Raw genomic sequence first — 16,316 nt, 5'->3', positions numbered from 1 at the left:
GGGGGGTGTGTGTGTGTGGGGCTGGGGGGTGTGTGTGTGTGGGGGCTGGGGGGTGTGTGTGGTGTGGGGGCTGGGGGGTGTGTGTGGTGTGGGGGCTGGGGGGTGTGTGTGTGTGGGGGCTGGGGGGTGTGTGTGTGTGGGGGCTGGGGGGGTGTGTGTGTGTGGGGGCTGGGGGGTGTGTGTGGGGGGGGCTGGGGGGTGTGTGTGTGTGGGGGCTGGGGGGTGTGTGTGTGGGGGGCTGGGGGGTGTGTGTGTGGGGGGGCTGGGGGGTGTGTGTGTGGGGGGCTGGGGGGTGTGTGTGTGGGGGGGCTGGGGAGTGTGTGTGTGTGGGGGCTGGGGGGTGTGTGTGTGTGGGGGCTGGGGGGTGTGTGTGTGGGGGCTGGGGGGTGTGTGTGTGGGGGGGCTGGGGGGTGTGTGTGTGGGGGGCTGGGGGGTGTGTGTGTGGGGGCTGGGGGTGTGTGTGGGGGGGGCTGGGGGGTGTGTGTGGGGGGGGGCTGGGGGGTGTGTGTGTGGGGGGCTGGGGGGTGTGTGTGTGTGGGGGGGCTGGGGGGTGTGTGTGTGAGGGGGCTGGGGGGTGTGTGTGTGGGGGGGCTGGGGGGTGTGTGTGTGGGGGGGCTGGGGGGTGTGTGTGTGTGTGGGGGCTGGGGGCTGTGTGTGTGTGTGGGGGCGGGGGGATGTGTGTGTGTGTGGGGGCGGGGGGGTGTGTGTGTGGCGGCGGGGGGGTGTGTGTGTGGGGGCGGGGGGGTGTGTGGGTGTGGGGGCGGGGGGGTGTGTGTGTGTGGGGGCGGGGGGGGTGTGTGTGTGGGGGCGGGGGGGTGTGTGTGTGGGGGCGGGGGGGTGTGTGTGTGGGGGCGGGGGGGTGTGTGTGTGGGGGCGGGGGGGTGTGTGTGTGGGGGCGGGGGGGTGTGTGTGTGGGGGCAGGTGGGGGGGTGTGTGTGTGGGGGCAGGTGGGTGGGTGTGTGTGTGGGGGCAGGTGGGTGGGTGTGTGGGTGGGGGAGGGATGTGTGTGGGGGCGGGGGGGTGTGTGTGTGTGGGGGTGTGGATGTGTGTGGGAGCGGGGGTGTGTGTGTGGGGGTGGGGGGATGTGTGTGGGGGCCGGGGGGGATGTGGGGGTGGGGGGATGTGTGTGGGGGCGGGGGGGGATGTGTGTGTGTGGGGGCGGGGGGGGTGTGTGTGTGGGTCGGGGGGGGTGTGTGTGTGTGTGGGGGTGTGTGTGTGTGTGTGTGGGGGCGGGGGGTGTGTGTGTGTGGGGGCGGGGGGATGTGAGTGTGTTTGTAGGGGCGAATGTGTGTTTTTGGTGTGGGGGCGGGGGGATGTGTGTGTGTGGGGGGGGCCGGTGTATGCGCGCGTGTGTGTGTGTGTGGGGGGCGATGGGTGTGTGTTTGTGTGTGGGGGGGGCAGGTGTGTGTGTGTGTGGGGGCGGGGGGGTGTGTGTGTGTGTGTGTGTGGGGGCTGGGGGGTGTGTGTGTGTGTGGGGGCTGGGAGGTGTGTGTGTGTGTGTGTGGGGGCTGGGGGGTGTGTGTGTGTGTGTGGGGGCTGGGGGGTGTGTGTGTGTGTGTGGGGGCTGGGGGGTGTGTGTGTGTGGGGGCTGGGGGGTGTGTGTGTGTGGGGGCTGGGGGGGTGTGTGTGTGTGGGGGCTGGGGGGGTGTGTGTGTTTGGGGGCGGGGGTGTGTGTGTGTTTGGGGGCGGGGGTGTGTGTGTGTGTGTGGGGGCGGGGGTGTGTGTGTGTGTGTGGGGGCGTGGGTGTGTGTGTGTGTGTGGGGGCGGGGGCGTGTGTGTGTGTGGGGGCGGGGGCGTGTGTGTGTCTGGGGGCGGGGGTGTGTGTGTCTGGGGGCGGGGGTGTGTGTGTGTGGGGTCGGGGGAGTGTGCGTGTGGGGGGCGGGGGGGATGTGTGTGTGTGGGGGGCGGGGGGGATGTGTGTGTGTGGGGGGCGGGGGGATGTGTGTGTATGGGGGGCGGGGGGCATGTGTGTGTGTGGGGGCGGGGGGATGTGTGTGTGTGTGTGTGGGGGCGGATGTGTTTTTGGTGTGGGGGCGGAGGGATGTGTGTGTGTGGGGGGGGCCGGAGTATTCGCGTGTGTGTCTGTGTGTGGGGGGAGGACGGGTGTGTGTGTGTGTGTGTGTGTGTGTGGGGGGGTTGGGGGGTGTGTGTGTGTGGGGGTTGAGGGGTGTGTGTGTGTGGGTGTGGGGGGGTGTGGGTGTGGGGCCGGGGATGTGGGTGTGTGTGTGGGGGCGGGGGTGTGTGTGTGTGTGTGTGGGGGCTGGGGGGTTGTGTGTGTGTGTGTGGCGGCTGGGGGGTTGTGTGTGTGTGGGGGCTGGGGGGTTGTGTGTGTGGGGGCTGGGGGGTTGTGTGTGTGTGGGGGCTGGGGGGTTGTGTGTGTGTGGGGGCTGGGGGGTTGTGTGTGTGTGGGGGCTGGGGGGTTGTGTGTGTGTGGGGGCTGGGGGGTTGTGTGTGTGTGGGGGCGGGGGTGTGTGTGTGTGTGTGGGGGCGGGGGTGTGTGTGTGTGTGTGGGGGCGGGGGTGTGTGTGTGTGTGGGGGGGCGGGGGGGTGTGTGTGTGTGGGGGCTGGGGGTGTGTGTGTGTGGGGGCTGGGGGTGTGTGTGTGTGGGGGCTGTGGGGTGTGTGTGTGTGTGGGGGCTGTGGGGTGTGTGTGTGTGTGTGGGGGCGGGGGTGTGTGTGTGTGTGGGGGGGCGGGGGGGTGTGTGTGTGTGGGGGCTGGTGGGTGTGTGTGTGTGGGGGCTGTGGGGTGTGTGTGTGTGGGGGCTGTGGGGTGTGTGTGTGTGGGGGCTGTGGGGTGTGTGTGTGTGGGGCTGTGGGGGGTGTGTGTGTGTGTGTGTGGGGCTGTGGGGGGTGTGTGTGTGGGGGTGGGGGGTTGTGTGTGTGGGGGTGGGGGGGTGTGTGTGGGGGGGGTGTGTGTGGGGGTGGGGGCGGGGGTGTGTGTGCGTGTGTGGGCGGGGTTGTGTGCGTGGGGGTGGGGGGTGGGTGTGTGTGCGTGTGTGGGGGCTGGGGGGTTGTGTGTGTGTGGGGGCTGGGGGGTTGTGTGTGTGTGGGGGCTGGGGGGTTGTGTGTGTGTGGGGGCTGGGGGGTTGTGTGTGTGTGTGTGGGGGCTGGGGGGTTGTGTGTGTGTGTGGGGGCTGGGGGGTTGTGTGTGTGTGGGGGCCTGGGGGTTGTGTGTGTGTGGGGGCTGGGGGGTTGTGTGTGTGTGGGGGCTGGGTGTGTGTGTGTGGGGGCTGGGTGTGTGTGTGTGTGGGGGCGGGGGGGTGTGTGTGTGTGTGGGGGCTGGGGGGTGTGTGTGTGTGGGGGCTGGGGGGTGTGTGTGTGTGGGGGCTGGGGGGTGTGTGTGTGTGGGGGCTGGGGGGTGTGTGTGTGTGGGGGCTGGGGGGTGTGTGTGTGTGGGGGCTGGGGGGTGTGTGTGTGTGGGGGCTGGGGGGTGTGTGTGTGTGGGGGCTGGGGGATGTGTGTGTGTGGGGGCTGGGGGATGTGTGTGTGGGGGTGGTGGGGTGTGTGTGTGGGGGTGGTGGGGTGTGTGTGTGGGGGTGGTGGGGTGTGTGTGTGGGGGTGGGGGGCGTGTGTGTGGGGGTGGGGGCGTGTGTGTGTGGGGGGTGGGGGGCGTGTGTGTGTGGGGTTGGTGGGGTGTGTGTGTGGGGGTGGTGGGGTGTGTGTGGGGGGGTGTGTGTGTGTGTGTGGGGGCGTGTTGTGTGTGCGTGTGTGGGCGGGGGTGTGTGTGTGTGTGGTGGGGGGCGGGGGGGGTGTGTGTGGTGGGGGGCGGGGGGGGTGTGTGTGGTGGGGGGCGGGGGGTTGTGTGTGGTGGGGGGCGGGGGGGGTGTGTGTGGTGGGGGGCGGGGTGGGTGTGTGTGGGGGTGGGGGCGGGGGTGTGTGTGTGTGTGGGGGCGGGGGTGTGTGTGTGTGTGGGGGCGTGGGTGTGTGTGTGTGGGGGCAGGGGTGTGTGTGTGTGGGGGCAGGGGGGTAGGTGTGTGGGTGGGGGAGGGATGTGTGTGGGGGTGGGGGGGGGTGTGGGTGTGGGTGTGTGTGGGTGCGGGGGGGTGTGTGTGTGGGAGCGGGGGTGTGTGTGTGGGGGTGGGGGGATGTGTGTGTGTGTGGGGGGGTGTGTGTGTGTGGGGGCGGGGGGGATGTATGTGTGTGGGGGCGGGGGTGTGTGTGTGTGTGTTTGGGGGCTGGGGGGTGTGTGTGTTTGTGGGGGCTGGGGGGTGTGTGTGTGTGTGGGGGCGGGAGGGTGTGTGTGTGGGGGCGGGGGTGTGTGTGTGTGCGGGCGGTGGGGGGTGTGTTTGGGGGTGAGGGGCGTGGTGTGTGGGTGGGGGCGGGGGGCGTGTGTGGAGGTGTGGGGGCGGGGGGCGTGTGTGTGTGTGGGGGCGGGGGGCGTGTGTTTGTGTGGGGGCGGGGGGCGTGTGTTTGTGTGGGGGCGGGGGGCGTGTGTTTGTGTGGGGGCGGGGGATGTGTGTGTGTGGGGGCGGGGGATATGTGTGTGTGGGGGCGGGGGGGTGTGTGTGTGTGTGTGGGGGCGGGGGTGGGGTGTCTGTGTATCCGGGTGGGGGAGTGCGGGGGGGGTGGGGGTGTGGGGGCGAGGGTGTGTGTGTGTGGGGGCGGGGGTGTGTGTGTGTTGGGGGCGAGGGTGTGTGTGTGTTGGGGGCGAGGGTGTGTGTGTGTTGGGGGCGGGAGGGGTGTGTGTGTGGGGGCGGGGGAATGTGTGTTTGTGTGTGGGGGCGGATGTGTGTTTTTGGTGTGGGGGCGGGGGGATGTGTGGGGGGGGGGGCGGGTGTGTGTGTGTGTGTGTGTGTGTGTGGGGGCTGGGGGGTGTGTGTGTGGGGGCTGGGGGGTGTGTGTGTGGGGGCGGGGGCTGGGGGGGTGTGTGTGTGTGTGTGGGGGCTGGGGGGTGTGTGTGTGTGGGGGCTGGGGGGTGTGTGTGTGTGTGGGGGCTGGGGGGTGTGTGTGTGTGGGGGCGGGGGGGTGTGTGTGTGTGGGGGCTGGGGGGGTGTGTGTGTGGGGGGGGGGGCTGGGGGGGGGTGTGTGTGTGTGTGGGGGCTGGGGGGTGTGTGTGTGGGGGGGGGGGGCTGGGGGGGTGTGTGTGTGTGTGTGGGGGCTGGGGGGTGTGTGTGTGTGGGGGCTGGGGGGTGTGTGTGTGTGTGGGGGCTGGGGGGTGTGTGTGTGTGTGGGGGCGGGGGGGTGTGTGTGGGGGCGGGGGTGTGTGTGTGTGGGGGCGGGGGGGTGTGTGTGTGTGTGGGGGCGGGGGGGTGTGTGTGTGGGGGCTGGGGGGTGTGTGTGTGGGGGGGGGGCTGGGGGGGTGTGTGTGTGTGTGTGGGGGCTGGGTGGTGTGTGTGTGTGTGTGGGGGCTGGGGGGTGTGTGTGTGTGTGGGGGCGGGGGGGTGTGTGTGGGGGCGGGGGGGTTGTGTGTGTGGGGGCGGGGGGGGTGTGTGTGTGTGTGGGGGCGGGGTGTGTGTGTGTGTGTGGGGGCGGGGGGGGGTGTGTGTGTGTGTGGGGGCGGGGGGGGGTGTGTGTGTGGGGGGGCGGGGGGGTTGTTTGTGTGTGGGGGCGGGGGGGTGTGTGTGTGGGGGGGCGGGGGGGTGTGTGTGTGTGGGGGCTGGGGGATGTGTGTGTGGGGGTGGTGGGGTGTGTGTGTGGGGGTGGTGGGGTGTGTGTGTGGGGGTGGTGGGGTGTGTGTGTGGGGGTGGGGGGCGTGTGTGTGTGGGGGTGGGGGGCGTGTGTGTGGGGGTGGGGGCGTGTGTGTGTGGGGGTGGGGGGCGTGTGTGTGTGGGGTTGGTGGGGTGTGTGTGTGGGGGTGGTGGGGTGTGTGTGGGGGGGTGTGTGTGTGTGTGTGGGGGCGTGTTGTGTGTGCGTGTGTGGGCGGGGGTGTGTGTGTGTGTGGTGGGGGCGGGGGGGGTGTGTGTGGTGGGGGGCGGGGGGGGTGTGTGTGGTGGGGGGCGGGGGGTTGTGTGTGGTGGGGGGCGGGGGGGGGTGTGTGTGGTGGGGGGCGGGGTGGGTGTGTGTGGGGGTGGGGGCGGGGGTGTGTGTGTGTGTGGGGGCGGGGGTGTGTGTGTGTGTGGAGGCGGGGGTGTGTGTGTGTGGGGGCAGGGGTGTGTGTGTGTGGGGGCAGGGGGGTAGGTGTGTGGGTGGGGGAGGGATGTGTGTGGGGGTGGGGGGGGGTGTGGGTGTGGGTGTGTGTGGGTGCGGGGGGTGTGTGTGTGGGAGCGGGGGTGTGTGTGTGGGGGTGGGGGGATGTGTGTGTGTGTGGGGGGGTGTGTGTGTGTGGGGGCGGGGGGGATGTATGTGTGTGGGGGCGGGGGTGTGTGTGTGTGTGTTTGGGGGCTGGGGGGTGTGTGTGTTTGTGGGGGCTGGGGGGTGTGTGTGTGTGTGGGGGCGGGAGGGTGTGTGTGTGGGGGCGGGGGTGTGTGTGTGTGCGGGCGGTGGGGGGTGTGTTTGGGGGTGAGGGGCGTGCGTGTGTGGGTGGGGGCGGGGGGCGTGTGTGGAGGTGTGGGGGCGGGGGGCGTGTGTGTGTGTGGGGGCGGGGGGGCGTGTGTTTGTGTGGGGGCGGGGGGCGTGTGTTTGTGTGGGGGCGGGGGGCGTGTGTTTGTGTGGGGGCGGGGGATGTGTGTGTGTGGGGGCGGGGGATATGTGTGTGTGGGGGCGGGGGGGTGTGTGTGTGTGTGTGGGGGCGGGGTGGGGTGTCTGTGTATCCGGGTGGGGGAGTGCGGGGGGGGTGGGGGTGTGGGGGCGAGGGTGTGTGTGTGTGGGGGCGGGGGTGTGTGTGTGTTGGGGGCGAGGGTGTGTGTGTGTTGGGGGCGAGGGTGTGTGTGTGTTGGGGGCGGGAGGGGTGTGTGTGTGGGGGCGGGGGGATGTGTGTTTGTGTGTGGGGGCGGGGGGATGTGTGGGGGGGGGCGGGTGTGTGTGTGTGTGTGTGTGTGTGTGTGGGGGCTGGGGGGTGTGTGTGTGGGGGCTGGGGGGTGTGTGTGTGGGGGGGGGGGCTGGGGGGGTGTGTGTGTGTGTGTGGGGGCTGGGGGGGTGTGTGTGTGTGGGGGCTGGGGGGTGTGTGTGTGTGTGGGGGCTGGGGGGTGTGTGTGTGTGGGGGCGGGGGGGTGTGTGTGTGTGGGGGCTGGGGGGTGTGTGTGTGGGGGGGGGGGGCTGGGGGGGGGTGTGTGTGTGTGTGGGGCTGGGGGGTGTGTGTGTGGGGGGGGGGGGCTGGGGGGGTGTGTGTGTGTGTGTGGGGGCTGGGGGGTGTGTGTGTGTGGGGGCTGGGGGGTGTGTGTGTGTGTGGGGGCTGGGGGGTGTGTGTGTGTGGGGGCGGGGGGGTGTGTGTGTGTGTGTGCTTGGGGGGTTTGTGTGTGTGGGGGCGGGGGGGTGTGTGTGTGTGTGGGGGCGGGGGGGTGTGTGTGTGGGGGCTGGGGGGTGTGTGTGTGGGGGGGGGGCTGGGGGGGTGTGTGTGTGTGTGTGGGGGCTGGGGGGTGTGTGTGTGTGTGGGGGCGGGGGGGTGTGTGTGGGGGCGGGGGGGTTGTGTGTGTGGGGGCGGGGGGGTGTGTGTGTGTGTGGGGGCGGGGTGTGTGTGTGTGTGTGGGGGCGGGGGGGGGTGTGTGTGTGTGGGGGCTGGGGGGTGTGTGTGTGGGGGGGGGGCTGGGGGGGTGTGTGTGTGTGTGTGGGGGCTGGGTGGTGTGTGTGTGTGTGTGGGGGCTGGGGGGTGTGTGTGTGTGTGGGGGCGGGGGGGTGTGTGTGGGGGCGGGGGGGTTGTGTGTGTGGGGGCGGGGGGGGTGTGTGTGTGTGTGGGGGCGGGGTGTGTGTGTGTGTGTGGGGGCGGGGGGGGGTGTGTGTGTGGGGGGGCGGGGGGGTTGTTTGTGTGTGGGGGCGGGGGGGTGTGTGTGTGGGGGGGCGGGGGGGTGTGTGTGTGGGGGGGGCGGGGGGGTGTGTGTGTGGGGGGGCGGGGGGGTGTGTGTGTGGGGGGGCGGGGGGGTGTGTGTGTGGGGGGGCGGGGGGGTGTGTGTGTGTGGGGGCGGGGGTGTGTGTGTGTGTGGGGGCGAGGGGGAGTGTGTGTGTGTGGGGGCTGGGGGGGGGGGTGTGTGTGTGTGGGGGCTGGGAGGCGTGTGGGGGTGGGGGGCGTGTGTGTGTGGGGTGGGGGGGTGTATGTGTGGGGTGTGTGTGTGTGGGTGTGTGGGGTGGGGGTGTGTGTGTGCGTGTGCGGGCGGAAGGGTGTGTGTGTGTGGGGGGGCCGATGTTTGCTTGTGTGTGTGGGGGGCGGGGGGATGTATGTGTGTGGGGGCGGGGGGGTGTGTGTGTGGTGGGTGGCGGGGGGTGTGTGTGTGGTGGGGGGCGGGGGGGGTGTGTGTGGTGGGTGGCGGGGGGGGTGTGTGTGGTGGGTGGCGGGGGGGGTGTGTGTGGTGGGTGGCGGGGGGGGTGTGCGTGTGGGGGGGGGGCGTGGGGTGTGTGTGGGTGTGGGGGACGGGGGGGGTGTGTGTGTGTGGGGGCTGGGGGGTGTGTGTGTGGGGGGGCTGGGGGATGTGTGTGTGGGGGGGCTGGGGGATGTGTGTGTGTGGGGGCTGGGGGATGTGTGTGTGTGGGGGCTGGGGGATGTGTGTGTGTGGGGGCTGGGGTTGTGTGTGTGTGTGGGGGCTGGGGTTGTGTGTGTGTGGGGGCTGGGGTTGTGTGTGTGTGGGGGCTGGGGTTGTGTGTGTGTGGGGGCTGGGGGGTGTGTGGGGGCGGGGGTGTGCGTGTGGGGGCGGGGGGTGGTGTGTGTGTGGGGGCGGGGGTGTGTGTGTGTGTGGGGGGGGGTGTGTGTGTGGGGGGGCGGGGGTGTGTGTGTGTGTGGGGGCGGGGGTGTGTGTGTGTGCCCGCGGGGGGGGGTGGTGTGTGTGTGTGGGGGTGCCGATGTTTGCGTGTGTGTTTTGGGGGCGGGGGGTGTGTATGTGTGTGGGGTTGGGCGTGTGTGTGTGTGTGTGGGGGCGGGCATGTGTGTGTGTGTGGGGGCGGGCATGTGTGTGTGTGTGGGGGCGGGCATGTGTGTGTGTGTGGGGGCGGGCGTGTGTGTGTGTGTGTGTATGTGTGTGTGGGGGGCCGGGGGGGTGGGTGTGTGTGGGTGCGGGGGGGTGTGTGTGGGGGCGGGGGATGTGTGTGTGTGGGGGCGGGGGGGGAGGGGGTGTGTGTGTGGGGGCGGGAGTGTGTGTGTGTGGGGGCGGTGGGGTGTGTGTGTGGGGGCGGTGGGGTGTGTGTGTGGGGGCGGGGGGGTGTGTGTGTGGGGGCGGGGGGGTGTGTGTGTGTGTCCGGGTGGGGGAGTGCGGGGAGGGCGGGGGTGTGTGTGTGTGTGTGTGTGTGTGTGTGGGGGCGGGGGTGTGTGTGTGTGTGTGGGGGGGCGGGTGTGGTGTGTGTGTGTGTGTGGGGGTGGGGGTTTGTGTGTGTGGGTGTGGGGGCGGGGGGGTGTGTGTGTGTGGGTGTGGGGGCGGGGGTTTGTGGGTGTGGGGGCGGGGGGGGGGTGTGTGTGGGTGTGGGGGCGGGGGTGTGTGTGGGTGTGGGGGCGGGGGTGTTTGGGTGTTGGGGGGTGGCGGGTGTGTGTGCGTGTGTGTGTGTGTGGGGGCGGGGGTGTGTGGGGGAGGGGGGGTGTGGGGGCAGAGGGGTGTGTGTGTGTGGGGGCGGGGGGGTGTGTGTGTGTGGGGGCGGGTGTGTGTGTGTGTGTGGGGGCGGGGGGTGTGTGTGTGTGGGGGCGGGGGTGTGTGTGTGTGGGGGCGGGGGTGTTTGGGTGTTGGGGAGGGCGGATGTGTGTGCGTGTGTGTGTGTGTGTGGGGGCGGGGTTGTGTGGGGGCGGGGTGTGTGTGTGTGGGGGCGGGGGGGGTGTGTGTGTGTGGGGGCGGGGGGGGGTGTGTGTGTGTGGGGGCGGGGGGTGTGTGTGTGTGGGGGCGGGGGTGTGTGTGTGGGGGCGGGGGTGTTTGGGTGTTGGGGAGGGCGGGTGTGTGTGTGTGTGTGTGTGTGGGGGCGGGGATGTGTGGCGGCGGGGTGTGGGTGTGTGGGGGCGGGGGTGTGTGTGTGTGGGGGCGGGGGGGTGTGTGTGTGTGGGGGCGGGGGTGTGTGTGTGTGGAGGCGGGGGGGTGTGTGTGTGTGGAGGCGGGGGGGTGTGTGTGTGTGGAGGCGGGGGGGTGTGTGTGTGTGGGGGTGGGGGGGTGTGTGTGTGTGGGGGCGGGGGGGTTGTGTGTCTGGGGGCGGGGGTGTGTGTGTGTGGGGGCGGGATTGTGTTTTCTGGTGTGGTTGTGGGGGGGTTGAGTGTGTGTGTGTGTGGGGGCGGGGGGGGTGAGTGTGTGTGTGTGTGGGGGCGGGGGGGGTGAGTGTGTGTGTGTGTGTGGGGGCGGGGGGGGTGAGTGTGTGTGTGTGTGGGGGCGGGGGGGGTGAGTGTGTGTGTGTGTGTGGGGGCGGGGGGGGTGAGTGTGTGTGTGTGTGGGGGCGGGGGGGGTGAGTGTGTGTGTGTATGGGGGCGGGGGGGTGAGTGTGTGTGTGTATGGGGGCGAGGGGGTGAGTGTGTGTGTGTGTAGGGGCGGGTGTGTTTGGGGGTGGGTGTGTGTTTTTGGTGTGGGGGCGGGGGGGGCTGGTGTGTGTGTGGGGGCGGGTGTGTGTGTCGGGGTGGGGGGGGGTGTGTGCGTTGGGGGGTGGGGGTGTGTGTGTGGGGGCGCGGGGGGTGTGTGTGCGTTGGGGGGGGCGGGTGTGTGTGGGGGCGGGGGGGGGGTGTGTGCGTTGGGGTGGGTGTGTGCGTTGGGTTGGGTGTGGGGGCGGGTGTGTGTGGGGGCGGTGGGGTGTGTGTGTATGTGGGGGGGCTGGTGTTTGCGCGTGTGTGTGTGTGTGTTGGGGGCTGGGTGTGTGTTGGGGGCTGGGTGTGTGTTGGGGGGGGGCGGTGTGTGTTGGGGGGGGGTGTGTGTGTTGGGGGGCCGGTGTTTGCGTGTATGTGTGTGAGGGGCTGGTGTGTGTAGGTGTATGTGTGTGGGGGGGGTGGTGTGTGTGGGGGCGAGGGGGGGTGTGTGTGGGGGCGAGGGGGGGTGTGTGTGGGGGCGAGGGGGGGTGTGTGTGGGGGCGAGGGGGGGTGTGTGTGGGGGCGAGGGGGTGTGTGTGTGTGGGGGCGAGGGGGTGTGTGTGTGTGGGGGCGAGGGGGTGTGTGTGTGTGGGGGCGAGGGGGTGTGTGTGTGTGTGTGGGGGCGGGGGGTGTGTGTGTGTGGGGGCGAGGGGGTGTGTGTGTGTGGGGGCGAGAGGGTGTGTGTGTGTGGGGGCGAGGGGGTGTGTGTGTGTGTGTGGGGGCGGGGGGTGTGTGTGTGTGTGTGTGTGTGTGGGGGCGGGTGTGGTGTGTGTGTGTGTGTGGGGGCGGGGGTGGTGTGTGTGTGTGTGGGTGTGGGGGCGGGGGTTTGTGTGTGTGGGTGTGGGGGCGGGGGGGTGTGTGTGTGGGTGTGGGGGCGGGGGTGTGTGTGTGTGTGGGGGCGGGGGTGTTTGGGTGTTGGGGGGGGCGGGTGTGTGTGCGTGTGTGTGTGTGTGTGGGGGCGGGGGTGTGTGTGTGGGGGCGGGGGGATGTGTGTGTGTGGGGGCGGGGGGGTGTGTGTGGGGGCGGGGGGGTTGTGTGTGTGGGGGCGGGGGGGTGTCTGTGTGGGTGCGGGATTGTGTTTTTGGTGTGGTGGGGGGGTTGAGTGTGTGTGTGTGTGTGGGGGCGGGGGGGGTTGAGTGTGTGTGTGTGTGGGGGCGGGGGGGGTGAGTGTGTGTGTGTGTGGGGGCGAGGGGGTGAGTGTGTGTAGGGGCGGGTGTGTTTGGGGGTGGGTGTGTGTTTTTGGTGTGGGGGCGGGGGGGCAGGTGTGTGTGTGGGGACGGGTGTGTGTGTCGGCGTGGGGGGGGTGTGTGCGTTGGGGGGTGGGGGTGTGTGTGTGGGGGCGCGGGGGTTGTGTGTGCGTTGGGGGGGCGGGTGTGTGTGGGGGCGGGGGGGGTGTGTGCGTTGGGGTGGGTGTGGGGGCGGGTGTGTGTGTGGGGGCGGTGGGGTGTGTGTGTGTTGGGGGGTGGGGTGTGTGTGTGGGGGCGAGGGGGGGTGTGTGTGTGGGGGCGATGGGGGGTGTGTGTGTGGGGGCGAGTGGGGGGATGTGTGTGGGGGCGAGGGGGGGTGTGTGTGTGGGGGCGAGGGGGGTGTGTGTGTGGGGGCGAGGGGGGGTGTGTGTGGGGGCGAGGGGGGGGTGTGTGTGTGTGGCGGCGAGGGGGGTGTGTGTGTGGGGGTGAGGGGGGGTGTGTGTGTGGGGGTGAGGGGGGGTGTGTGTGTGGGGGCGAGGGGGGGTGTGTGTGGGGGCGAGGGGGGGTGTGTGTGTGGGGACGAGGGGGTGTGTGTGTGTAGGGGCGGGGGGTGTGTTTGTGTGTGTGTGGGGGCGGGGGGGTGTGTGTGTGTGGGGGCGGGGTGTGTGTGTGTAGGGGGGGCTGGTGTGTGGGTGTGCGGGCGGGGGTTGTGTATGTGTGTGGGCGGTCAGGTGGGTGTGGGGGCAGGGGGGTGTGTGTGTGTGGGGGGGCCGGTGTTTGCGTGTGTGGGGGCGGGGGCGGGTGTGGGGGGCTGCGGGTGTGTGTGTGTATCCGGCCCTCAGTCTCTGGGTTCCCCCTCTCTTGCACTCTTGCGCACTTGCTTCTACGAATATATGAGTTAGGAGGAGAAGTAAGCCATTTGGCTCTTTGAGGCTGTTCCGCTATTCAATAAGCTCATGGCTGATCTGATGTGGCCTCAACACTACTTTCCTGCCTACCCCTGATACTCTTTGACTCCCTTGTTAGTCAAGAAGTTAAGACTTCTGTCTTAAACATATTCAATGACCCTGCCACTACTTTCTAGGGAAAAGAGCTCCACAGACTTATGACCCTCTTAGAGAAAAACATTTCTCCTTACTTCTGTCTTAAATGGGCGACCCCTTATTTTTAAACTGTGTCCTCTGGTTTTGGCCTCTCTGTCAAGGGGAAACATCCTCTCAGCATCCACTCTATCAAGTTGCCTCAGTATTTTATATGTTTCAATAAGATCACCTCTCACTCTTATAAATTCCAATGGATACAGGCCCAATCAGTCTGACCTTTTCTCATAAGATAACCCCTCATCCTAGTAATCAGTTGAGTGAACCTTCTCCGAACTGTTGCGAATGCAAGTATGTCCTTTCTTAAATAAGGATATTCCCTTTTCAATAAAGAACAATATTCCATTTGCCTTCCTAATCACTTGCTGTACCTGCATACTAAGATTTGCAATTCATGTACCAGGACACCCAGATCCCTTTGTGCCTTAGAGTTCTGCAATCTCTCTCCACTTATATAAAATAATGTTTTCCTATTCTTCCTGCCAAAATGGACAAGTTCATATTTTCCCACATTATACTCCATCTGCCAAATTTTTGCCACACATTTAACGTAACTATATCCTTTTGCCGACTTCTTATGTCCTCGTCACAACTTATGCCCTACCTATCTTTGTGCCATCAGTAAATTTCGCAACTATACATTTAGCCCCTTCATCCAAATTATTGATATAGATTACAAATAGTTGAGGCACCAGCACTGACCCTTGTGGCACCCCACTGGTTACATCCTGCCAACATGAAAATGAACCATTTATGCCTACTCTCTGTTTCCTGTTAGCTAACCAATCCCCTGACTATGCTAATATGTTATCCCCTACACCATGAGCATTTATTTTATGTAGTAACTTTTGATGCAGTTCTTTGTCAAATGCCTTCTGGCAATCTAAGTACAGCACTTCCACAGGTTCCCCTTTACCCACATTGCTTGTTATTTCCTCAAAGAACGCCAATAAATTAGTCAAACATGATTTATCTTTCACAAAATCAAGTTGATTCTACCTGATTGCATTGAAGTTTTCTAAGTGCCCCGTTATAATCTACTTAATAATTGATTCCAGCAGTGTCCATGTGACAGATTTTAAGCTAACTGGCCTGTAGTTTCCTGCTTTCTGTCTCCCTCCTTTCTTGGATAGTGGAGTTACATTCACTATTTTGAAATCTGAAGGAACCTTGAACTGTGATTCCAGTAAACTAAACAAACTACCTTTTTAGAACTAGCACATTAACTACAATGACGCAGCACAAGGTTCCTGGAAATAGAGTTTGAATATTATTTAAAACTGGACTCACATTCTAAGAGTTGGTCAGTTTCTTAAAGGTTGTCTGTATTCTAAGGAATTTAGACCACAAATCTTAAACAGATACAGTAAACATTTCAAAAAGAGGAATAAACAAATGTACATTTAAAGCTATTAATTTACTGCACCACCAGATTGTTAAAATGAGTTTGCACTTATTAGAAATTGTGGAGTGAGATCCTGATCTTGGCAAAAACATTAGACAGCAGCAGAGAATCTAGGGAATTTTGGAAAAACAAAACCAATACATCTACTATCTCAGCAGCCACTTCTTTCAACACCCTAGGATGAAGTCCCTCAGATCCTGGAGACTTGTCAGCTTTTCGTTTTAATAATTTTCTCAATGACCTTTCCCCGGTGATTGTATTTGTTTTAAGTTCCTCCCTTTCACCTCTTGATTCACAACTATTTCTGGGATGTTATTTTTGCCCCTGAAGACAGGTGCAAAATATTGTTCAATTCACTTGCTCTCTTGCTCACTCACTCACTCTTTGCAGCTTCAGTGAAAAAGTCCAACCTTGCCACATTTCTCCTCCTAACTCTGTCTCCTCATCCTTCATAATATTCTGGTGAACCTACAATGCCCCTTTTCTATTACTTTGAATGAAGGGTGCTCAAAACTACACAATTTATGTCTTTCACAACTGGCACATACTCACTCATCTCCAGGCCCGGATGTTTGGAAATTTTCTTGTTGAGGAGGCATTCGGGGACAGTTGTGAGGGTGGCAAGACACAGCCTCTCTCGAACAGTCCAGCTATCCCAGGCCTCACTGTTGCTACAACCACCCTCTTCCTGGCCTCCCCAGTTCACTCATCCATCTTGACTCCTATAGTCCCTTAGTGGGCCGAAACAGCTAGAGAGCAAGAGCACAGCCAAGGGTGGACCACATCGCTCAGAATGCACCCTTTCTGTCAACGTAATTGGTGCAGACTCATGCTCTTGCTCCCATAACTGCTTATACTACAGAACTTTGTTCTGGAGCGGAGGGCCCACTGTGTGTATGTCTGCAAACACATTGGGGCGGGCAGGTGACCACATGAGACAGGGGCGGGGCTGCCTGAGCCCAGGCCCCCCCGAAAGGCACAGTGATTAGCACCATGGGCAGCCCTCTCTCCTGGACTCTGGATGTTGCAGTTTAGGCTGACTTGCTTTTGTTCTATTCTTCAATTCTCTTCCGTCTGATGCTTTCTAATGTTTTTGCCAAGATCTGGATCTCATTCTACAACTTCTGATAAGTGCAAACTTGTTTTAACAATCTAGTGGTGCAATAAATAAATAGCTTTAACTGTACATTTATTTATTCCTCTTTTTTAAATGTTTACTATGTCTGTTTAAGATTTGTGGTCTGACCTCCATAGAATATACAGACAACCTTTAAAAAACTGACGAACTCTTAAAATGTAAATTCAATTTTAAATAATATTCAAACTTTATTTCCAGGCTAGGAACCTTGTGCTCTGTCGTTGTAGCTAGTGTGACTGTGCTAGTTCTGAAAATGCAGTTTGCTTAATTTACTGGAATCAGAATTACAGTTCAATGAGGGAGTTTTATTTAAGTAATAAAATACCAACCTTCCAGTGACTTTGGATATGTTATTTTTCTTTTATGCATGAGTAGGAAAAGATAATACTGCAATATGTGCATTTTTTAAATTTCAGGACTGAAAATGGACTTGAGTGATCTAGCTAAAATAAAAAGTAAGTTGATTTTGTGATTCCGAGGTTACTTTGACAACTTAATAGTTTTCGAGTCAAAAATTCTATTGGTTCCTGATCAAGATGAGCAGAAATATTATTTAGTGGTCTTATAGTTTACATTTGTACATTGGAACATCACAAAATGTTTTACAGAGAGAGCTGAACAATAGCAAGACTTAGTGAAGTGGATCAAAAGCATGTTTGAAAACCCAAGGATTAAGGAACACATTTAAGATGTAGCAAAGCAGGGGGATTTACAAAGTGAGTTTCCAAGGGTAGGACTGAAGCTTGAAAGCTCTGCTGCTAGTGATAGAGGGGGAGGAGGGACAAGTATTGGGGAACAGAACTAGAAGTCTGAACACATGAGTTGGAATGTAGTAGTAACTAGTAAAGTTTTGACATGAATTTTTATTTTATTTATCAGTGATAAAATAGCATAGTGAAGTTATTTTCACTTATTTTGTTGGGAGTTGTGAATTATTTATT

General features: G+C 63.6%; 1 protein-coding gene across 8 annotated transcripts in view; it reads left to right on the top strand.

Annotated features, from left to right (window-relative positions):
• The window catches only part of rtel1 (regulator of telomere elongation helicase 1), a 149,453-nt gene that overhangs the window by 53,865 nt on the left and 79,272 nt on the right, over positions 1-16,316 (top strand). For all 8 annotated transcript variants that reach the window (XM_041204951.1, XM_041204952.1, XM_041204953.1 and 5 more), the window contains one exon: positions 15,792-15,830. In XM_041204951.1, the coding sequence (XP_041060885.1) occupies positions 15,792-15,830 (39 nt within the window). The remainder of the gene's footprint in view (positions 1-15,791; positions 15,831-16,316) is intronic.

The sequence above is a fragment of the Carcharodon carcharias genome, chromosome 14, assembly GCF_017639515.1.
Source record: "Carcharodon carcharias isolate sCarCar2 chromosome 14, sCarCar2.pri, whole genome shotgun sequence".
Taxonomy (NCBI): Eukaryota; Metazoa; Chordata; class Chondrichthyes; order Lamniformes; family Lamnidae; genus Carcharodon; species Carcharodon carcharias.
Note: the sequence above shows the minus strand (reverse complement) of the source record. Positions and strands in the feature narration are given on the sequence as shown.